The sequence below is a fragment of the Corapipo altera genome, unplaced genomic scaffold (assembly GCF_003945725.1).
Source record: "Corapipo altera isolate COAL_440 unplaced genomic scaffold, ASM394572v1 81, whole genome shotgun sequence".
Taxonomy (NCBI): domain Eukaryota; kingdom Metazoa; phylum Chordata; class Aves; order Passeriformes; family Pipridae; genus Corapipo; species Corapipo altera.
This window is the reverse complement of record NW_020884987.1, coordinates 1,091,127-1,114,544: the sequence shown is the minus strand read 5'-3', so window position 1 is coordinate 1,114,544 and position 23,418 is coordinate 1,091,127. Positions and strand designations below refer to the sequence as shown.

At 47.0% G+C, this 23,418-nt stretch overlaps 3 protein-coding genes across 6 annotated transcripts in view; 2 read left to right on the top strand and 1 right to left on the bottom strand.

Annotated features, from left to right (window-relative positions):
* Positions 1–8,473, bottom strand: part of MCM3AP (minichromosome maintenance complex component 3 associated protein) — a 25,555-nt gene extending 17,082 nt beyond the window's left edge. Inside the window, exons 1-9 of one of the 2 annotated variants that reach the window (XM_027666184.1) lie at positions 7,606–8,473; positions 7,295–7,518; positions 6,511–6,589; positions 4,996–5,143; positions 3,241–3,437; positions 2,159–2,298; positions 1,552–1,749; positions 1,090–1,358; positions 750–912 (exon numbers count right to left, since the gene is read on the bottom strand). In XM_027666184.1, coding sequence (XP_027521985.1) covers positions 750–912; positions 1,090–1,358; positions 1,552–1,749; positions 2,159–2,298; positions 3,241–3,437; positions 4,996–5,143; positions 6,511–6,589; positions 7,295–7,518; positions 7,606–8,392 — 2,205 coding nt within the window. In that variant the 5' untranslated portion in view covers positions 8,393–8,473. The remainder of the gene's footprint in view (positions 1–749; positions 913–1,089; positions 1,359–1,551; positions 1,750–2,158; positions 2,299–3,240; positions 3,438–4,995; positions 5,144–6,510; positions 6,590–7,294; positions 7,519–7,605) is intronic. The other variant, XM_027666182.1, reaches the window with a different exon arrangement.
* A 136-nt stretch (positions 8,474–8,609) lies between these two features.
* On the top strand, positions 8,610–9,325 carry YBEY (ybeY metalloendoribonuclease). 3 transcript variants are annotated; one of them, XM_027666229.1, is made up of 3 exons: positions 8,610–8,950; positions 9,029–9,097; positions 9,214–9,325. In XM_027666229.1, exons 1-3 carry the CDS (start codon positions 8,612–8,614, stop codon positions 9,298–9,300), a joined length of 495 nt encoding a protein of 164 aa, XP_027522030.1. In that variant the 5' UTR covers positions 8,610–8,611; the 3' UTR covers positions 9,301–9,325. The 3 variants fall into 3 exon arrangements, with proteins under 3 accessions (XP_027522030.1, XP_027522031.1, XP_027522029.1); XM_027666230.1 differs by lacking the exon at positions 9,029–9,097; XM_027666228.1 differs by having other exon boundaries at positions 8,610–9,097.
* Positions 9,324–22,690, top strand: POFUT2 (protein O-fucosyltransferase 2). Its single transcript, XM_027666199.1, has 9 exons — positions 9,324–9,508; positions 10,427–10,677; positions 11,231–11,375; positions 11,721–11,831; positions 12,614–12,680; positions 20,434–20,559; positions 21,123–21,303; positions 22,118–22,241; positions 22,521–22,690. Exons 1-9 carry the CDS (start codon positions 9,330–9,332, stop codon positions 22,672–22,674), a joined length of 1,338 nt encoding a protein of 445 aa, XP_027522000.1. The 5' UTR covers positions 9,324–9,329; the 3' UTR covers positions 22,675–22,690.
* The last annotated feature ends 728 nt before the right edge of the window (positions 22,691–23,418 follow it).

Sequence of the window (23,418 nt, the reverse complement as noted above, 5' to 3'; positions counted from 1 at the left end):
ATCCACTGGCCAGATTATGTGACCAATACATCTGTTCTAGAACAAGCAGCAATCACAAGTATTGAGGCCATGTTGCTGAGAACACAGCTGCGCTGGGCAGGGTACGTCTCAAGGATGAAGGACCAACCACCCCCTCCCTAAGATCTTGCTTTATGGTGAACTTGCCACCGGTTGCTGCAAGAGAGGAGCCCCGAAGAAAAGATACAAGGACTCCCTGAAACAACATCTCAGGCTTGGCCATATTGATCAACATAACTGGTCTACTCTGGCCTCCAATCAGGAGGCCTGGAGACACACCATCTATAACACTGCTGCTTCCTTTGAGTATGCACCCAGGATCACTCTTGAGGAGAAAAGACAATGCAGAAAGAATTGTGTCTTGCAGAATATACCACCTAAAGAGTCTTTCTGCTGTGCCTTTTGCAATCGGATATTTCTATCTCGTATTGGTCTCATTAGCCACCAGTGTGCTTGTAACAAATGTGGATAGAGCCTTCCTAAATCTTCATTTGCGAAGCCTAGCCGTGATCATGATGATGACATATCTGTACACAGCTATGGGGGGAAAAAAAAAATGCCAAGAAGAACATTTTAATATTTGCCTTTTATATCACAGCAGAAAGCTCCTGATTTTTAATACTTCTGAAGAAGTAATAACATTATTTTTAAGGTTCAATATTTACTAAGTTTTCTGCTAAATCCCAGACTGTTTTACTGATTAATACTTTAAAAAATATCCTTTTTCTCACCTGGTTGAAATAACCATGTAAGAGACAAGCATTCAGATAGGAAGCTGTTTGCACAAGCTTGAAAAACCTCACGAAGTTGTTGCTGTTTAATGCAGCAAAAGCTTGAACTGCAAATCTAACTTCAGGTGAGTTTCTAACCTCTGGATGAAACTGCTGAACTTCTCTGTGGAGACAAAAGACAGTTAATATTGAAGCAAAAGGTTTGTCTCTATCACAATTCAACAGCAACCTCTAACAACACAGAATTAAAAACAGGAGCATTACAATTTGTCTGGACTTAATCCTAAACTCAATTCTTCCCAGAGGCAAAAAGAGAAAACAAGTGGTGTCTTGTTCCCACCTGAGAATATCCCCCTTGTTGAGATTCAGCAAGACATTATAACCTCGGAACTCTGCTTCACTCTTGCAGTAAATTCCCTTGTTAGCCAGGTCCTGATACATCTCCTTCAAGCTCTGCAGGCATTTAGTCATGTTCTCATTGTTGATTTTGGCATCAAAGGAAGACATGGGCTCTTCACACAAGTGGTGAGCACAATGGATGTGAAAGCGAGTGCACTTCTCAATCAGAGACACCATCAGTGGGTTGCAGAGATGTTGCTGGGTTATATCCTAACCAGAATGATAGAGAATTACATATACTTTTACACAAGTTGAAGACCAGTCACCTTTGGAAAACCTATTTCACTGTGCTTTGAGTCACCCTGCAATTCAAAATGTCTGCTTCACTTTTTTTGCTTCATTTTTTTACAGCACGATGTGATCTTTTACTTTCTATCACCAAACACCTCCATCCAGTGTTTACCTTTCTTATTCCACGAGTTCTGTTCCAGACAAAGTCATACCACTCTCGGTAGTTTCCTTCTCCTTGATCCATAATGTTTGTCACTAAATAGTCCATGGTCATACTCAACACCTCAGAGGGTCTCAATTCATGGGGCAAAGGTTCCTCCTGATCTGCCGAAGACCTGCTATATTCCTTGATCGCTGCTGCATGATCTACCTGCAAGATGTGGAGAAAACAATCAAAATCCAAGACACATGGACAACTTTGCAGGAGTAAAGAGGATTTCATCTCATCTATGTCATCACTTCAGTAAGGAGCAGATTTTTAAAGTCTTAGTCTCAAACTCATAACCTTCAAGACAACATATATAACTGTTACATATAATTATGTAAAATACGTAACTATAGTTTTAGGACTATAGTTCTAAAAACTTGTCTAGCTAAATAAAAGACAACTTAGAGTGAAAAAGCAATTCTCTAGCCTTCTTGTTTTCCAATGGAGAACTGAAAGGCATTAATGAAACAGCCTACAGAATTTTTCCACCAAAATTAACCCTGTAAACAACTAAACAACACCAATGGCTTTAATGAGCAGCAGAAAAACTGATATCCTGGGAATCTCGTACCTTGTCAGATCCCAGAAGCAATTCAAAGATGCTGAGCTGGTTTCTTGTCTCCCTCATGTAACGCTCCTTTTCAGGACACATGTCTGGGCAAGTGCCAACAACAGTTTTTGCTTTGTCAAGATCAGTCCTTTTTATTCGAGCTAAAAAAAAATAAATAATTGAACAAACACTAAGTATCCCTTGGGTTTGGTTTTTTTCTTCATGACAAGCTATTACTCTGATGTGCCAAAAGAGCCCTGAGCACACAAGGCTATACCCACATGTTGATGTAGTCAGAAATGCACAAGGATGGGGTTCCCCCCACTCTGGAGCCTGCCCCAGGGTTGCACATATTGAAGAGTTTTGCTGAAAAGACTGAAGCTTCTAAAAGATACCCAATGTTCTGTGTCCTAAGTAAGCATCAGCAATTTCAAAATTCCACATCAAGTGGAAGAGAAATTTGTTTCTAGGTATTAAAAACGAGACCTTAAATTAGAAGTAAGGTCAGTTTTGAACCTGCAAGAAAGGATGGAAGGGTTTACAACCAGCACTGTGAAACAAAGGGTCATTTCTTGAAATAATTACCAGCTGTGTAATAGTTCAAATTTAGAGAAACACTAGAGGCCCTGGCACAGGTTGCCCAGAGAAGCTGCAGCTGCCCCACCCCGGAAGTGTCCAAGGTCAGGTTGGATGGGGCTGGGAGAAAACTGGGCTAGTGGAAGGTGTCTCTGCCCATGGTAGGGAAGTGGGACTGGATGAGCTTTAAGGTCCCTTCCAACCCAAACCATCCAGTGGTTCTATGAAATGCAGTTTGGGTCACTTTTAAAGAGCCTGTAGAGATGGAAATCTCCCTGCGTGCTCTCCTTCACAGAAGATGAACTGCCTGTCCTTCCCTTTACACAAGAAATTGCACGTGCAATAAGTAAAACAGATTTTTGTGTGTTCTACAAGAGAAAAAGTGATAGACTAGGTGAGTATTTTACAGACTGCTCCATGTTAAACTCCCATTTCCATAGTATCACAACAGCTTTTCCACAAACCCCAAACCCTTACTTTTTTCCAGCAGAGCAGCAGATGTTACACTCATCAACTTGTGTAATTACCTTGCCGCATGATTTTGTCCCTTTGGTCTAAAAGCCGGTATCTTTCTTCAGATGTCTCTGCCATTAATCCCACCAGGTTACCAAGGGATGACAGTGAGGTTCCCAAGCCCTCTGAGCTCTGCCCTTCAGAACTAGAATCAAACAGATCTGCTTCAAACTGCAGCACCTTTCGAAGACCAGGTTTCTTTGCTGGAGAACTAAAAAGAGAAGGGGTTTTTTTAGCAATAATAATACACTAGTGCATGCCCTGTCTTAATCAGTGCACTGTTCTTCACGATGACAGCATTTGTTTAGAATTTGTCCACAAGGCAACATATCTCAGGAAGGACATTGAGGTGCTGGAGCAAGTCCAGAGGAGGGCAACTAGGCTGGTGAAGGGACTCAAGAACAAGTCCTATGAGGAGCGACTGAGGGAGCTGGGGCTTTTCAGCCTGGAGAAGAGGAGGCTCAGGGGAGACCTCCTCACTCTCTACAACTCCCTGAAAGGAGGTTGTAGCCAGGTGGGGGTTGGTCTCTTTTCCCAGGCAACTATCAGCAAGACAAGAGGGCATGGTCTCAAGTTGTGCCAGGGGAGGTTTAGGTTAGATATTAGAAAGAATTTCTTTACAGAGAGGGTGGTCAGCCATTGGAATGGGCTGCCCAGGGAAGTGGTGGATTCTCCGTTCCTGGAGATTTTTAAAGAGACTGGATGTGGCACTTAGTGCCATGGCCTAGTAACTGCAGCGGTAGTGGATTAAGGGTTGGACTTGATGATCTCGGAGGTCCCTTCCAATCCAGCTGATTCTATTATTCTGTGATATCAAATAAATGAAGTACATTTGGATGTGCTAAGGTTGTTCTGAGCTAACACCAGCACTGAGAGTTAATCTGGTTAAATCCTCAGCACTGCCCTGACAATGCTGCCAAGCGTTTCTGGACTGTGGGGAAAGCCTCAACCTTTGTGCAACAGAAAAGGTATTACTGAAAAACAGAAACAGATGGTTCTTGTAGCATTTCTTGATCACTGTGGTACAGCAGTTTGTATTTTAAACTAGGAACTGACCTGCTGGCATGCAGAAAAAAAATAAAAAACCCAACAAATGCTTTCCATAGCAAGAGACATTATTAAAAGATTTTACAGAACAAACATTCCTTTTAACTTAAGGAACTTTGATTCCTTCACAACACATTACTGATTTTAGAATTATATGACTACACGTATCAAATTACTTCTGTCAGACTAGACACAGCATTGACTATGACAGAAAGACAACAACCTTGCCACTTCTGTGTCTGCCACAAAACAGGAGGATTCCTGTGCAGACTAATGACTCCAAGTGAGACAAGACAATGATCCAAACTGCTCTGAAAAGGGGACTCTGATTCTACAGAACTCTGACTGCCTACGAAGGAAACTGCTCTCTTCGGGAGCTTGTTGAATCATGACCAGTGACAGTGTCACTACTGCTTGGTCCCAGCAGCTTGGTCTCTGCATTGTTTCATTCAATTCCCTCATGCCTCAGTGCTGCAGGTCCTGTTACGTTGTTATGGACAAAATATTCAAAAGAAAATACAGAGACCAAAGTGAAAGACCTTAATACTCAGCTAGGAGCATCCTTCTGACCTGAGAGCTGTGTGCTTGTAATGCAGACAAACCAGAAGAGAAGGGAAGCAACACTCCCTGATGAGAACATGACTGTTTGGCACACACTGATCACAGTTTTTCTCTGTGCACCCTGTTTCCTGCCAGGTGGATTCCCAGAGAAGCAGACATACCTTCTCCCAGGCATGACACTGCTGGCAGAGGATCTTATTAAAGGTTTTCGAAGCGGGGAATGCTGATAGCTTTGCTCTTCACTGCTTTGTCTTCCTTCATCTTCCCCTACTTTCTTCTCCTTGGATGAAAATTCTCTTTTTGCTGGACCTGAAATGACACATAAACATGAAACCTGCCAAGCAACTTAAGCAACACCTCTTTTTGGTCCCTTGGGGGTGGGATGGTGAGCAGTTTGTTTAAACAAAAATACTATTGGAAAATAAAACTTAAGAGTCAGTTTTGTACATGCATACAGAACTTCCAGGACAACTTGCACTAGAAGCTGCACCAAGTTAAATTTCTATCAATTACTATCAGAGTCACTGTTCTATGAAGAGTATTTTTCAATAAAATATCACTTATCAATAACGCCAGTTGTCAGCAGATTGTCAGTAAATGAAGTCTGATCATCATCCAAATTCTCTTAGGTTTGGGATATAATCCACAGGTCAGAACTCCCCACAGGATACAAAATACATTTCACCTGTGTAAATCACAATTCCCCGTGCTCCTCCTGAAGTATTTTATGTACTTAGGTACCCAAGCTCAGACTAACGTCAGCACAAGTTACACTCACACTTGCAGGAAGGGAAAATTTCTTCTCCCAGGAACAATTTTTAAAGGGGTTGGCTTTCTTAAATCCTCTCAGAATAGTTATTTTAGAATGCTGCTGGGGATGTAACACCACAATAAAATGACAAGGGCAAAGAGGCAGCCCTAGAACTGCTGCTTCAAGATGTTAATTCTCAGGAAGACAATTCTGCAGCTGTTTTCTGGAAGGCAAGTCTGTGGCTGGTCAAAGCTGAAGTGAACCTGTCATATGCTGCAGGTGAAGTGCATCCCCAGGCTGGGACCAGGTACACAGGCTGCATTCATAAAGCTAAAGAAAGGGAAGCACTTGACAAGTCCAGTGTTTGCCTGGGGATTGACAACCTCCTCCTAATCCCAAACAGGGTCTGAAATCAAGGTTTCCCAATTCTAAATTCTGTAGGTTGTTCTCTTTTTTGGTTCAGAGTCTAATTGTTGATACACATAACAGCAACCTCAGCAAAACAGACACTCAGCTCCAAGGTACTCCTTAACTTTGTTCTCAGTCCATGGTCTGAGGCGGACAGCAAAGCATTTCAAACTGGGTTTTCTTACACCCCCAAAGAACTCCTACTTCTAGACAGAAGCACAAAGTCAACATCACCATACTCCTGCTGTGCAGCTGCATAAAGGATTTCTAAACTCTCTTCTAAAACTACAGTCATTTCAGGTGTCTTCAGCTCTTCTGTAGGGCTGAACAGCATTTTGCTTCATATCAAGCAACAGGTTTTAGACAATGTGAATTTAAGAGAGAAACAGTGCAATTTTCAACCATGATATCTCCTACTAGAGGTAATTTTGATATCATTCTCACTACAACAGGAAAAAAGAAAAGCAGCTAGAATGCTATTTACCCATCACCCAGTAATCTGAAAACACAGACTTACTTGTCTTCTTCTTTTGCCAAAATGTTACTATGTCTTTGTGTAACTCTTTCGCTTTTTTCCTGGCAAGAGCTGCAGAGGCCTGAAAGAAAACAAAAGCAGAGCATGAAAACCTACTGGCACCACAACAACAAAACTCACAGCACAGCAAGAGAAACATTGCCAGAGAAACGTTTACCAATTCCCACAAAATTCTGGTTGCTGCATTTTAGCCTCTCACTTAAGACCTACGTTTTAGCCTCTCACTTAAGAACAATCAGCTGGACTAGCCCCCGCAAAAAAAATGGTGCTTTTCTAAGAGCTACAGCAAATTTAGGGCACTTGAAAACAAAGGTGTGTTTTTAAGCACAAAACAGAATCAGATCATGCAGTCTCTGAACTGGCTGCTTAACACACCTCAGTGCTGAGACCTGAAAGACCATCCAGTCCCGCCCCCTACCAAGGGCAGGTACACCTTTTACTAGCTCAGGTTGCTCCAAGCCCCACCTAACCTGACCTTGAACACTTAGAGGAATGGGGCAGCCACAGCAACCTGTGCCAGGGCCTCACCACCCTCACAGGGAAAAATTCTTCTTAACATCTAGCATATAAGTAATATAAAAGTAACTCCTCTTTTACTTTAAACTGTTTGCCCTTGTCCTCTCCTTACCTGCTGTCCCCGTAAAAAGTCACTCTCCCTCTTTTCTGTAAGCCACCTTTAGGTACTGGAAGAGGTTCTAATGTATCCCTGGAGACTTCTGCACGCTGAATACTCCCAACTCTTGTGCCGTCCACTTCTGATACTCACGTGATCAAAAAAGTGAAGAATGGCCATTTTCTTATTACGCCTGGTCATGACCCGCCGGACTTTTACGAACTGGCCAAAGTGCTTCTCCAGCACGGTCCTGTCGTTGAGGTAATCAGGGATGTTCTTGCACTGGATGGCCGTCAGCTCGGCGGCAGGCAGGCCCCCCAGCCCCTCCGTGCTCTCGCCGCCGCGGGTCCGGCGGGTGGGGGCGGCGGGGGCCGCATCTGTGACGGGAAGGAACACGACGGCAGTCAGAAAGAGGGGTGACAGCACTCAGAAAGCGGGGCTGCCCCACGACCACCCCCGCCCACCTTCCCGAGGGAGCTCCCGGGCCTCGGCCGGCGGCGGCTCCTCTACGGCTCCGCGCTCGGGCTCCGCGCCGTCCCCGCGCTCGCGGTGCTCGCGGGCCTGGCTGCGCAGCATCTCCTCCAGCGTGCGGCCGAACAGGGCCCCGCCGCGGGACCGGCTCAGCACCACCGGCCGCTTCTCCGGCGGCGCCGCCGCCCGCCCGCCCGCCGCCGCCCGTCGCGGGGAGCGCTCCCGCTCCTCCTTCCGCTTCAGCCCCTTGGCCGCCGGCTCTCCCGGCTCCTCTGGCAGCGCCCGCGGACCCCTGTCCTCCGGCCGGCCCAGCGCGGCGGCGGGCCGCAAGAACGAGAAGGGCTCCCGCGCCACCGCCGCCTCGGGGCCCGGCTCGGGCGCGAAGCCGAAGGGCGGCGAGAAGGCGAAGGCGGAGGGAGCGGCCGGGCCCTTCTCCGCCTCGCCGCCCAGCACCGGCTTGAAGGGGGCGGCGGCGGCGCTCTCGGGCGCTTTGAAGCGGAACTCGGGCGCCGCGAAGGCCCCGCCGCCGCCACCCGGCGCCTCACCCGGGCCTGGGAAGCCGCCCAGACTGGTGGGCGGCCTAAAGCTGAACTCGGCGTTCCCCGCCGGGGCTGGCGCCGGGCCCAGCGCGTAGGGTGGCCCAAAGGAAGCGGCGGGCCCGGGGGCGAAGGGGAGGCCGGCGGGGCCGCCACCGCCGCCCTGGCCGAACACGGCGGATTGTCCGAAGCGCAGCGATGGCGGGAAGGAGGGCGGGCCGCGGAACGGGCCCCTCGAGGACATGGTGGACGCGACCGCCCCACACCGCCGACACAGCTGGGGGCGGGCGGGGCGGGCCGCGCATGCCTAGGACAGGAGGCGAATAGGAGCAGCGGACAGTTGGCCGAGGGTGCGGTTATATGGGCGGGGCTACCGTCATGGGCGGAGCGATGGGCGGTGTCTCGGGGAGTGGGCGGGATCTCGATTGGTTCGCGGGCCGGTGGGCGGGGCTCCGGTGCCGCCATGAGCGTGGTGCTGCGGAACGCTCAGCGCTCTGTGCCCGTGCGCCGGGCCCCACTCCGCCGCGCCGTATGCGCCCTGCGCGCTGCCCTGGGCGCCTCACGCTTCGACGTGGGGCTCGTCTGCGCCGGCAACGCGCTGATGCAGCGTCTGAACGGCGCCTACCGACAGCGCCCGGAGCCCACCGACGTCCTGTCCTTCCCGTTCCACCAGGTCGCGGCGGGGGAGTTGCCGCGGCCGCGCTGCTGCGGCGAGTACAACCTGGGGGACATCTTCCTGGGCGTGGAGTACATCCACCAGCAGTGCCGCGACGCCGGAGAGGACTTTGAGGGCGTTCTGGTGGTGAGCGCCGGGCAGGAGGGCGGGCGGGCAGGCGCGGCCGGTCAGTCACACAGCGCGCTGTGCTCTCCCCCCGCGCAGGTGACGGCAGCCCACGGACTGTGCCATTTGCTCGGCTACCGGCACGACACGAAACCCGCGTGGGAGCAGGTGCGGAGCGCAACGGGGGAGGGCGCGGGGGGCGTGCGCGGTCCGGGCTGGCGCGGAGCGGAGCCCCCGCTAACTAGGGGCTCTCCCGGCGGCGCTGACCGCGGCCGCTCCCGCAGATGTACCGGAAGGAAGCGCAGATCCTGGAGGAGCTGAACCGCCTTACTGGCTCCCGGCTGCGGCCCCTCACCGCCGGCCTCTTCTGAGGGACCGCCCCGGACGTGGCGTGCGGGGGATGGCGGCGCAGGGGCCCCGTGGTCGCCTCGCCTCGTCGCTGCCGCGGCTGCTGCTCGGCCTGGCCGCGCTCGCCGTGCCGCCGCCGCCCGCCGCCGCCCCCGAGCCGCCGCCCGCCGCCCTCCGCGCCGGCCACGCCGCCTCCTCGCTGCCCGCCGCCGCCGCCGCCCCGCGCACCAGGTGAGCGCCGCCGGACGCCGCCGGGGAGAAGCGAAAAGCCTCCAACAAAGCCTTTTAAGTGCTAATTTAGTCCGCGTTCCTTGGTCCTCTTACCATATCTTCAGCTCCCTCAGGCTTTTGTTTATTGAAACTTATTGGAGTTAGTCCAGAGAAACTCAAAGCTTCAGTGGTTCAAAGAGCAAACTGTCAAGAGTCTGTGCAAAGAAACCTAGCCTCTGGCTGCCATTAATTAAAATTTAGGAAAGTTATAGTATTTCCAACATGAGAAGTGGCAGCACTGCTGGCCCCCACCGTGTCCAGCCCCAGGTCGATCCTGCCCACCAGCATCACATGCCCCTCATGGCTCCTGAGGGGACATGGTGGGTCCCTTGTGCAGGTGACCCACTGTGTCTCTGAACCGTGATTTGGTAAAGGGCCTTCTTCACCTGCTAGTGCTTTTTTGGGTCGATTCTGGAAGATGTCATCAAGGGAACCCACCAACTCCCAGTTGCACCCTTTTCCCCTGCTCCTCTGGAATGTGTCCTCCTGCCTTTATGTTCATCTCACACGAATTAGCCTGGGTAACACACCAGTAGTTTCACTGTTCTCACCACACACAGCACGTTGCTCTCAGGGTGAGCAAGACGTCTGAGGGCTTCACTCCTTGGCCCACCACATCCTGCCCCACTGCAGGAAAGGCTCATGGCATGTGCCACTTTGATGATGCCCTGTGAGGAGAACACAGTGGCCCTCCCAGCCCCTGCAGCACACGCTGCTCTACCTTCCCTTACTTCTTCCCCTTCCACCTTCTGAGTGCCACAAACTCACGAAAGAGGAACAGTTTCCATCCCAACAGAGTTTGCATCATGTGATCGGGGGGTAAATGTAAAAGTTTCAAGCTCGTCCCCAAAGTAATGGCATTCCTTTTTTTTTCCCCAGATACCTTTTGTACGATGTAAATCCCCCTGAAGGGTTCAACCTTCGCAGAGACGTCTACGTTCGCATTGCTTCCCTTGTAAAGACCCTGCGGAAAAGTGAAAACTGGGTGTTAGTCCTGCCTCCTTGGGGGAGGCTTTATCACTGGCAGAGCCCCGATATCCTTCAGGTCCGGATTCCTTGGTCTGAGTTCTTTGATATCCCAAGCCTCAACAGGAACATCCCTGTCATTGAATATGAGCAGTTCCTTGCAGGTGGAGTATAGGATCATGCAGTTCTACAATTGACTAAATATTTCAGATGGTTTCTTCACAGATTTTTCCTTACAGAGGGCTTTTAGCCTTATATGTGAAATAATAAAAAGGTTTGAGGGGGTGAGAGAATGGCTGGCAAGGAGTTTTACTGAGTTACAAAACCATTAGGATGAAATATTCCAATTATTTCGCAACTTCTTTGATGTCAACTTCCTATGGTCCCCAGAGACAGACGGTTAACACATGTGGTTAAATTCAGAGATTTCTGCCTGGTTTTGACCATAGGTTTGCACTCCCATGGTCACACCGTTGTGTTTGGCACATTACATCATGCAGAGCTGGGTGGGAGTAACAGGTCGTCACATTGCCTGACCCTTTCAACTTTTCTGGCTCACACAGAATTTATTTTCCATTTTTTAGAGAGAAAGAAGGGAAGAGAGAGGAGTGTCATACTGGCATTTCTAGCAGATTTTTAACTGCAAGTGATGCTAGTTCATACCTTTCTCGTGTGGGTTTTCGTGCTCACAAATCCTTTGCTTTGCCTTCTCCTCAGAGTCAGGTGGGCCCTTTATTGAACAGATTTATGTGCTACAAGGCTACACAGAAGGATGGAAAGAAGGAACATGGGAAGAAAAAATCAATGAAAGGCCATGCATTGATCAGCTGATGTATTCCAAGGACAAACATGAGTACTACAGGTAACATCTAGCAGTCCTTTTGATCTTCTTTTCAGTGGTATTCAGTGAGACAGTTGCCTGCTTTTAACAGAATAGACTGGTGTGGTTGTTGCAATGTTATCTGTGAATCCCTGAATGCTTGGGGTTCACGGTTTTAAAAAAAACCATAAATAATAAGATGTATTGATATGAGAAAATCTAACTTTAGAAAATTGTTGTTCCACACAAAAACGGTAAAAAGGAGGTGGCTGTTTTGCTGGCATTATATATTGTCTTTATAGGATGTACTGTTTATTTTTTTTTTTATGTATATGACGTTAATTTAAAATACATGCCTGTGAACCAATCCTTGGTGTTCCCTTTTAGGGGCTGGTTCTGGGGTTACGAGGAAACACGAGGCCTAACCGTCTCTTGTTTGTCTGTCCAAGGATCTGCTTCCGTTGTGGCGCCCATCCTTCTGAAGAACACTTCAGCACAGTGAGTTGCCTTGTCTTACTATTTATTGTTGTCTTGTGTGCCCACAAACCTATTGCCAGGTGTGAAGAGCAGGGGGAACTTAAAGGCTGTATCCCGCTGTTGTGCTACTTCATCGCTGAGTTGCTGTAAACCATTGAAATCATTGCAGAAGGGATTTACACTGTCAGAAATGCTTAACTGTGAATTTGGTGAAGTGCTACAGCACTAAAATGTAAGAGGAAATAGCCTTTAGCTCCTTTAAATTCTCTCTCAGGTAGCTAAATGTCCTTGCCATCCTGTGTTTGCCTTTCCTTCCTTTACTCTTTACCTGGTGCTGGGTCAAGAGGGAATAAACAGAGTGGAATCGGTGTTTCTCAGGCCGGGATCTCAGATGGTGAGGTGCAGTGCCTGGTCTCTTGTGGCATCCATCCTCACTGCTGTGAGCTGGGTTTAGAGAAGGCAAGCAGCAAGTTTTGTCTTTCTGATGAGAGCAGTGGGGATCTGTAGTACTTCCCACGGGGAGCAGAGGAAGCAAAGTGCTGTTTTTTAACAGGAATGTTCTTCTGTTGTAGGAGTTCCACTGTAATCCTGGCCAGTGGCAGCACGGTTCCCTTCTCCCTCCAGTGGGCTGTGGGTCACAATTTGCCTTCTAGAGAACAAATTGGCAGCCTGTCCCTCATTCCCTGTGCTCCCTTTGCAAACAGATCATAGCCTGTGCTTTGTCCTAGCAAATGTATAAACACATGGTATAATGTAAATTCTATTTCTAAGGGAACTGCACTCAGTTTTACCATTTTTAATAGGTCAGTGATGTTAGACAGAGCTGAAAACCTTCTTCATGACCACTACGGAGGGAAAGATTACTGGAATGTGAGTATTTTTCAGTTAGTTTCTCTGGACTTTTTACTTGCCTCTGCTAAATATTCAGTAACTTCTGTGGGCTTGAGTTTTGCCTCAGGTTTCTTTTCTTGGAAGTAACTTGTGTCTTATGTTTCAGCAAAGTGTGCTAGAGATGGTCCTCAAGCTGCTGTGGATTAATGTAACGCAGGAATTTGTCCTCTTTTGTCCCTAAAGACCCAGTGCTGCAGGGCATGGTGTTTAGAAGGCCCTCCCCTGTACGACATATCTACAGTCAGAGGGGAGCAGTTTCTTGTTAGTCAACCTCAAGGTTAGACTTTTCAAAAGAATTCCCAGAAGTGCTCAGTATTGTCCCAGCTCTCTCCCTGTCATCTTCAATGGCGAAATTCCCATGGGTTTCAAGGTAACTGGTCACCTCCCAAGGGTGTATGGTAAAATAATTCCTATGCTAAAAGTTTTAAGAAAAAGTTAAGGCTTAGCCACAGGAAAATTATGTGGAGTGCTTGATATAATTAAAACTGCTAAGAGAAAATGACTCTTATGACACTACAAAACAAGTTACACAGATCTCAGTCTTGTAAGATGTGAGCATCTGGCTATTTGTCGCGACGAGGGAAGAGAGGGAGGGATGCTCAATATGAGAATCAGCAAACTTTGTTTATTAATCACTGCTAACAGCTTAATATACACTTTATAATTAGCTCATACATATTGCAAAAGCTAAGCTCATTATTGGTTCTTGCTTAAATGTTGATTTCACTTTTACTCCCTTCTTTTGTTGACACAGGTGGCTCTTAGTTGCTTTTGTTTTGCTAATCACAACATCCTGTTTACCAGCCAACTAGCAGGCACAAAAACACTGTAGCCTTGCCATGGCCTTGCTATCTCAGATCTTCTCACAGGCCTAGACAGGCCTTGTTCTATACTCTAACAGCTCATCCATAGCTTTAGCTATATCCATATGTCCTTGTCTTGCTAGCCAGCCCTCTGCAATACCCCCGTTTTTATTTGAGGCCAACAATACTTTCTCTGTCATAGCATTTACACGTTTAACAATACAAGAAAAAGCAATACGAACTATCACTAAAACTACAACAATTGTTAACAACCATCGTAGGCTTTCTTTAACAAAACTTAAAACCTATTCAGACATAGAACCAAAAATAGATTGAAGCCACGAGTCTATAGGACTAGTTGCTACTGTGTCACCACAAATAAGAAACACACCTGATGGAAAAGAGCGTGCAGTGTTGTTAACCCAAATGCTTGGAGAGGAGGGCCTTACTTCAGCTCCATATGCTCTAAGGCCTTGGTCGTTACTATTATTAGTACCACAACAGTCTCCTGTATTTTTGTAATTAAACCCTAGGGTATGTGAAGTGACATTAGTCCAGCTGGACAAGTCGTGGCTTTGATAAACACTTAACCCAGATTGAAATAATCCCAACATAAAACAGGTTTGAGTCCCATTACCACTTGTGTTACGTACAGACAGTGATCCTATTAAATCTAACTCTTGGGGATCCCAGGGTAAAGAGGTGTTGAGAGCCTTTAGAAGGCAGGCAGATGCATTAGAAATAACTGTTTCACTCTCACACTACGATAAAACCCAACCAGTAAACACTAAGTTCAACTTGTATACTGAACTAAAAGGCATGCCAAATAAACAAGTGCGAAAAGGATCTGAGGCAGATGTTAAAGACAAACAAAAGGACGATTGACCTGTTATAGTTATTGGAGGGGATCTTTTTGCCAGAGTAAGACCACCCACTCCTGCAACTGTTGCTTCTGAAAATTGTCAGAATGTTTGAGCAGGTCAAATAGAGGTGCCAGCTGGGTGTTTGGCAATTGCAAGTACGATGCAATCTAATTCAAAGACTTTAATAGCTACTGTATGTCAGTAAGAGTTTTAACATTAATACCCAATTGAACTGGTTGAGGAATGACTGCTTTCTGTGTACGTGAACCCTAAATATTTCCAGGGTATTTTTCACTGCACCGTGTCAGGAGCAACTACTAGACCAAAGAATTGTAGACTCTCTTTGGTTTCAGCGTCCAACACACCCAGCTGATCCTCAGTGGCTACAGCCATCAGAAATACCATCTATATAATAACAACAAAAGACAGTCAGAAAATTGCATTAGTACAGGGAATAATGTTGGAAACATAAACCACTGACAAATTATAGAAAAGCCTTTCATTCCATGGGAGAGGGTTTTCTATGGATAACACTCATAAGGTTCTGCACGAATAATAGATGAAACTGAAAATGTAAATTTTTTTTTTTCTCTGTCACTGGGATCTAACTGGATTGTGAAAAGATAACCTGTCAAATCAATAATATCAATGGGTTATTCAGCAGAAAGCACAGAAGGGGTCAGTAAGCCAATGCTTACTAACCATGACTGCACCAACCCATCTGAGATCATGCAATGGTTTTCATTTTTTTTTTTTTTTTTTTTTAATCACAAACACAGGGGTAATTAAAGGATTCTGAGACGGTTCAATGTAATCAGCATCACAATCCTAACCCTTGGAATGACTACAGAAGTTTGTTTGTTTGGACAATTAACAGCAAGCTTTGAGCATCACAAAGAGTACAGGTTGCCTTCGTACAACCCTAAACATTCACTAGTCAAATTATGCAAGCAATACGTCTGGTATGAAACAAGTAGTAGTCACAAGTAGTGAGGTTATTTTGCTGAGAACACAGCTGCAATGAGTAGGGCATGTTTTAAGGAGGAGAGACTAGCCGTTTTACAATTAATATTGCTACCAGCTGTTGCACGAGAGGGGTTTTGGAGACAATATATAAGGACTCTTTAAAACAACACTTCAGCTCTGGTCACACTGATCAACTTAACTGGTCTGCTCTGGCCTCCAGCCAGGAGGCCTGAAGACACACTATCCACAACACTGTAGATGTTTTGAGAAGGCACGCAGGATAGCCTTGACAGTCTGCAAGGGCCCCCCTGCAACGAGCTGAACAAGCAAGGCAGCAGCATTGACAACTCCTGATTTAAATCCCGGAAAACACAGAAAAACTCAAAACGACCCTCACTACTGCCATAGCAGATGCAAATGCAATTATTTGATGGTCTAAGGACCTCACCCCGGCACAAGCCTGCACTATCTCTAGCTAGTTATGTAACTAGCAGCTTCTGTAACTGTCACAAAACTTGTTTCTCTACAGCGTCTTGCAGCTTTTCCACGAATTGTAAGAATGGTTCCCGGGCACCTGGATGCATAGTGGTGCACCTTGCTCCGGGCTCTGCTAACCTTGCAGTCTGCACTAATGTTTGCTGGCTTATGGTTTTTACTTGCTCTAAAACTAGTGGTCTCCTGCACAGCTCGCACAGCTAAGGAACAATCAGCAGTGAAAAAACTCCACCTGTGACTTAACTTGCATAAATTTCATACAAGGCTGTAATAGAATACCAAATTTTTGTAAGAATCTCTTATTTAACTTCAGTCTTAACACCTTGTTAAAATCTCGACACCGACGGAAAGTATTTTTAAGTTTACACAGTTACACATTCATGTAGCTTTTCTCTTTCACACAATCTTTTTCCATACACTCTTAGGTGGCCACCTGAGTCATCCATCATTCACACACACATTTTCAAGTAGTCATTGGCTGTGTGCTTCTTATCAGTTTCATAATTCAGAGGAAATTTATGGCATAGCTGCCAACAGCAATCTGCAAATTCTGCATAAAGGCAATAAAACTACTTCTGCAGGGGGCAGAACTATATCCCCTTTTATCTCATCGTTCCATCTGCAAACCTTCTACCCGCACTCTGCCCCGGGGGAAACAGCTAAATTTCATGTAAGAGAAGCAAAATGGCAAACTATAGGAAACTCCTAACAACTTTCTGCAATATATAAAAAGCTAAGCACGGATGTTGCGTTATTTCTAATCTTACTTCAAGGGATTTTTCATCAGTCTCCCTTTCTGCTTTTGAAGAAAAGGTTTGAGAATGCCATGAGCACGCTGCGTGCGTAACACCTATTGCTGTAAAAACAGTGCAATCTCATTTGATTTATAAAGTGGGGTATTGTTAATTTTTTGTTTTTTCCCTTTTCCCCTTTTACCGTGCTTTACCGTCTTTGCCCCCCTCAAACCCCTCATTGCCGAAGGACGAAGGAGGGAGAGGAGGGGCCGGGCTCACCCAGAGAAGATCAGCAGAAGGAACTTAACCTAATCACAGGGTCTGCTTAAGAAAAGACAAAAACATAGGAGAGGGAGAAAACAGCTGCAAACAGGCACGTTTCAGAGAGGGGGTGATTGGTGTAACGAGGAAAAAAGAGAAACAGCATCCCCCCCCCCTCCCCCAACTGCACCTCCTGAAGCCTTTGCTACCGTCATTAACTCGCCACTCTAAGAAGAGGAGCGGCACTAGGGAGAAAACATTCGCTGTAAAGAAGGGAAGGGGAACCTACACCTCTTGGGACCATGGCTGTCAGCAGTGCGGGGAAACAGAGCCCCCCCGCCGCTCGCCGCACCCGGGGCCGCCGGCGTGCACGGCGCCGCTCCGAGCCGGGGCCGCGCACGGCACCGCGACCACCGCCACTGCCCCGCTGCCCGGCACCGCCCCGGGTTCACTCAGCACGGCGGCGCAAGCACCCAGCACCGTGAACACAGCCACAAATGCGCGGCGCAGTCCCGCAGCACAGTTCAGATGAAAAGCTGGAAATATCTTAAGGTGCAACTCAGTCATAGTGTTCGTAAAGTTCATCCCCGGTCCATCAGCAGTACTTTCACGCCGCAACCGTCATCCCCGATCGTACTGGATATGCATTGCCGAGATGCTAGCACCGCGTTCATTTTGCCGGGGCCGCTCAGCTGTCCCCGGCCCCGCTCCGTGATCTCTTGTCCCACTCCGGCTCCCCTCGGCTCCGCTCGACTCCCTTTTTGCACGATTTCTCCGTATGATGGCATCTAGTAGCATTCTAATGTCCTCAAACTGTACTTTAATGTCTTTTACTGTTCCAGATAACAATCACCAAGTTGTAAGGAGGGAAGCAGCAACTTTTTCTCCCTTAGAGGCAGCAGTAAAGAGCTTATCACTAGGTTCTTTGCAAGTAGAGATAGTAAAGGCAGTTACAGCGTTCACTTCAACTCCCTGGCCCTTACACGAAAGCAGCATCTGTCGCAAAGCCAGTTCGTCTAATTTTTCTCTTTTTTAAGCAGGATAGACTTCCATATAGATGCGACATTAGATCCCTCTTTGGCTAAGAGTTGTCCCCTTCATCAAAAACTGTATTAGGGTCCGCAAAACAACCTTTAGCAACCCCCGCCGCAAGCAATCCTGGTAATTCCTTTTTCAAATCTATACCCTTAAGTCCCCGCTTTTCTAAAAAGCACTGGGGTAATAAAAGCACCGCTTGTCTTTCCATACCTATAAATCTTCAGCGCGCTGTTGCAGCCCTTTGAAGATGTCGGCGGCATTGTCGGCCAAGACCCTCCTATGAGGTCGCTCGGGGCACGGAGTCCAGCTCTTTTGCCTCTTGTGCTGCTGCAAGACCGACCGGCTACTGCGTTGGACCGTGGCTTCGGGGAGTGCAGATTTAACTTAGCCTCTGTTCAGGTCTTGGGGACCGCAGATTCAACTTAGTCCCTCGGACCGCAGATATAACTTAGCCCCCGTGCAAGCTTCGGGGACCGCGGGAACCGTGCACAACTCAGCAGAATCCTTGTGTATCGTCCCGTGCTTCGGGCGCCATTATGTCGCGACGAGGGAAGAGAGGGACGCTCAATATGAGAATCAGCAAACTTCGTTTATTGATCACTGCTGACAGCTTAATATACACTTTATAATTAGCTCATACATATTGCAGAAGCTAAGCTCATTATTGGTTCTTGCTTAAATGTTGATTTCACTTTTACTCCCTTCTTTTGTTGACACAGGTGGCTCTTAGTTGCTTTTGTTTTGCTAATCACAACATCCTGTTTACCAGCCAACTAGCAGGCACAAAAACACTGTAGCCTTGCCATGGCCTTGCTATCTCAGATCTTCTCACAGGCCTAGACAGGCCTTGTTCTATACTCTTAACAGCTCATCCATAGCTTTAGCTATATCCATATGTCCTTGTCTGCTAGCCAGCCCTCTACAGCTGTTCACTTGGGATATAGCATATTTTTCAGAAATGGACCAAACAGTAGTTTTCTAACCTTGTACTTTTCACTGAGAGTGACTTTCCAAACAGAGAAATGCAGCCCACCGATCATTTTTGAGTCTGACCTGTAGTCCTGTAAAAGCAGACCTGAAATCCACGTGGATCCGTAACACACATTTCTTAGCAGTGGCACTTTAAATGTTGCCTCAGTGGGTTTGCCTGATGTCCAAACAGAAAGTCACTCACTGCAGCTTGGGCCCAGGGCCTCTTCTCTTTCCATACCCCTCTGAGAAGCATCTTTCCCTTCTCTGTTTCTTTGCAGACAAAAAGGGAGAAATATGGAAAGAGTGGCAGTATCAGACATGCAGATTTGAAAAATATTCTTCTAAGAGAAGGGGAACCAGGTACAGAGAGCACACACTTCCTGAAGTGTATCAGCGGAGCTCACACATTCACCTGTTTTTTACATGTGCTGTTGCAAAATAAGTGTTCACACAGACCAGCTGCTGTCAGGGGAGTGGTTTGTGCCTGGGAGAGGCTCGGCACAGCAATACAGCCTGGGTGCCAAATGTGGTGTGGCCATCACACAGTCCAACAGGATGAAGCTCAGGCATGTTTGACACAAGCATAGCATCCAAAGATGTTCATTGCCCTGCACTGCCATGGGTTTGCTGCCTCTTGGGCATACCATTCATCACACCTCGGGGAAGGTATCCCATGGCCTGACTTGACAGGGAGGAAAAATCTCTCTTTGAACTGCAGCATGAGTGTTCTGCAGCAGACAGCGTGTACATCCTCCCTGATGTCAGTGTTTTGCTGGAGGATTTGGGATGGGGTGAAACCACCCCAGCTGGCAACCAAACCCCAGGCAGCTGCTCACTTACTCCCCCACCAGCAGGATTGGGAAGAGAATTGGAAGGGTAAAAGCTGGAAAATTCATGGGTTGAGATAAAGACAGTTTAATAGGGAAAGCAGAAAAGGCCTGGAGTCTTTTTGTTGCATTTCTTTGGTGCCCATCACACGGTAGACTTGCATAAAATGAAGAATTAGACCAAACTGCCAAGTGTTCTCTGTAAGCAACGTAAGTGCTGGGATTTCCTTCATTCTGTTGTGTGTGCCTGTTAATAAAAGGGCTATGTATGACTGTGTGTAGTGGTAACTGCATCACAGGAACTTGGAAAGGGTTGTTATCCGTAGGTTAAGGACATAACCCTTTTTCGTCACTTTTCCACTGAATTTGACAGGAATGTCTGTGGCTAGATGCTTAATTTTTTTTAAAGCAGGTTTTATTCTTACAGGTGTTTTGCAAACTAAAGTCTTTGCCCAGCTTTTGTTTCCAAAAGTGAGGTACATTGCTAGAGTGTTTAATTTGGTATATTATGTGTTCTGTTGTGTAAATAACTGCAGTCTACTCCCTACACCTATGTGTTGCAGGGGCAGTTGAGTGTGCTGGTTATAAATGTGATTGTAATTAGAATTAAACAGTTACGTCTTGGATGAAAGGTTAGAAATTGTTGCTTATATTGCTGCATGAACATGCCAGAAGTTACCACATTCTGAAGTACTGCGTATGTGCAGCTATCTCCATTTCCTCATTTTTAGCTCTCCCTTTTTCTGACTTGGCCTCTGCTCTTATTCCCCCAGACCCGTCGAAGCATGGTGTTTGCTAAACACCTCCGTGTGGTGGGAGACGAGTTTAGAAGGAAGTATCTTCAATCCACGGATGAGGCAGACAGGACTCATTACAAGGAGGACTGGACACAGATGAAGGTAAAATCATGACAGTCTGTTTCCCATAAGAAATGTAGTTTTTACTTCATTTGTGTACTCCTGGCTGTGTGCTGCAGGGCGTGTTGGAAGACACAGGTGAGTCTAACTCCTGCTCACACCAGGGCAGACAGGCATGTTCCTTGTACACCTTCTCCCCGTGTGCCATGAGTTAACGGAGTCTGTTGAGGGGTGCCTGGTTCTGGGTGTCAGATCTTTGCTGTCCTCATTTCGGTAAAGGAAACTTGAATTGCTTCTTGCATTCAGTGTCATGAGTGGATGGGAAGTTCAGCTGCAAACTGCCAGCTGAGGATTTATTTGGTCAAGGAGAGCAGTTTTTGCTTACAAAGACTTCATGCTCTAGTTTCTCTTGTGTGATGCAGGCCATCCGGAGATCAAAACGTTGCAACGAGTGTCCCAAACTACTCCCAGTCCTTATTTTGAAATTTCTTTCTGCAACTAGAGTGATTCAGTGCCTTATCCAGAGATGATGCATTCTGGCCTTTTTGGTGTGAATGTATAGTGGCGCTCTCAAGTTTTAAAGTTTAGTGGTCTTTCTCTCGTAGGTTAAGACGGGCACAGCTCTAGGTGGTCCATACCTTGGGGTTCATCTCAGAAGGAAAGACTTCATTTGGGGTCACAGAGAAGATGTGCCTTCCCTGCAAGGAGCAGTAAAGAAAATCCGCAGCCTCTTGGAGATGCTTAAACTTGAAAAAGTTTTTGTAGCCACTGATGCTGTCGAGGAGGGTAGGTAGATCCCACTCACTTCAGGATTGGTAACTTTTGACAATGAGTGCTACCATTACCACTTCACTTTTATAAACGACTGGGATCGATGCCTCCATCACTGAATGGGAATTGAGCAGGTCTGGGCAACTGTATCCTTCCAGCTTGAGTAGTTGGTATCAAACCATTCATTTAGTATTTCCCATGGAAGGTTTGACAGTCTCTGCAGTGGGGAATTGGGAGTTGAATTTGCCTATTCCTTCTCCTCTTTCTTCCATCCCACATTTTCTCTTATGATTTCAGAGACTTTTGGACATGCTGGTAGGAAGGGTTCTCTGAAGTCTCCCACCCAGCCTTCCCCTTGGCTGCCCCTGGCTGTGTGTGGCCAAGGCTTAGAAACCCACAATGGTGGGCTTTCCCCCACCAGTCCTTATCCCAGGGCTGCACTCCCATCCCAGTAGTACTGAGGGATCTGTTTCGATACATGATGTTAGAATAACTCTGCAAGGCATGGCACCTGCAGCCTTAAGTTTGCTGCCAAGAAAGGCTTCTCGGTACACCTGCCCTGTAGTGAGGCTAATGGGGCTAATCTGTTCTACCCCTTGCAGACTTCCCCATGTCCTCAGAATTGGCCCCCTCAGCACTGTGTTCCTGCCCCACCGGTTCCCCTCCCCACCCACCACTCTCTGAATTACTGTGTTGTAAAATCTCTCGGTGGATTTTGGTGTCACTTGCTTTGTAAATCTTCACCCAGGGTTTTCTCAAACACATCACATGACAGCAGTGGGTTGTTCTTCATAATGTCAAGATAAAATTGTGTCTTTCCTTTTCTCAGAGATTGAATTGCTCAAGAAACTGCTGCCTGAGATGGTGAGGTTTGAACCCTCTTGGGAGGAGCTGGAACTCTATAAGGATGGGGGCTTGGCTGTGATTGACCAGTGGATTTGTGCACATGCAAGGTAGTGAACCTGACTTTTTATTTGAGGAGCCAAATCTTAATGTCACTGTCACAAAACTGGATGTGATTTTTGACCCAGCTGTAGTTCTTTACAAATCATATAAGATATATAATTGCGATGTATATAATAGATGTATAATAGTTATATTGTGTATAGAGATGATGATCATTTCATTATCATATCATTTCAATGAACAGTAAAGTTCATTGGACTGAAATCAATTACTCGCATTTTAAAAACTTGATCCCCTTCACAAACCCTTTCTGATCTTTTTCACAGGTATTTTATAGGCACCTCAGTTTCAACATTTTCCTTCCGAATCCATGAGGAAAGAGAGATCTTGGGATTTGACCCAAAAACAACTTACAACCGATTTTGTGGTGAAACAGAGAAAAACTGTGAGCAGCCAACTCACTGGAAAATTGTCTGTTAAATACAGAGAAATACAAGGGCTTCAGTATTCATAGAATCATAGAATCAGCTGGGTTGGAATGGACCTCCGAGATCATCAAGTCCAACCCTTGATCCACTACCGCTGCAGTTACTAGGCCATGGCACTAAGTGCCACATCCAGTCTCTTTTTAAAAAATCTCCAGGAACGGAGAATCCACCACTTCCCTGGGCAGCCCATTCCAATGGCTGACCACCCTCTCTGTAAAGAAATTCTTTCTAATATCTAACCTAAACCTCCTCTGGCACAACTTGAGACCATGCCCTCTTGTCTTGCTGATAGTTGCCTGGGAAAAGAGACCAACCCCCACCTGGCTACAACCTCCTGTCAGGGAGTTGTAGAGAGTGAGGAGGTCTCCCCTGAGCCTCCTCTTCTCCAGGCTGAACAACCCCAGCTCCCTCAGCCTCTCCTCATAGGACTTGTTCTTGAGTCCCTTCACCAGCCTAATTGCCCTCCTCTGGACCTGCTCCAGGACCTCAATATCCTTCCTGAACCTAGGGACCCGGAACTGGACACAGTACTCCAGGAGTGGCCTCACCAACACTGAGTACAGGGGAAGAATCACTCATTGGACCTGTTGGCCACACTGTTCCTGATCCAGACCAGGATGCCGTTGGCCTTCTTGGCCACCTGGGCACACTGCAGGCTCATGTTCAGCTTCCTATCAATCCAAACTCCCAGGTCCCTCTCTGTCTGGCTGCTCTTCAGCCACTCTGTCCCCAGCTG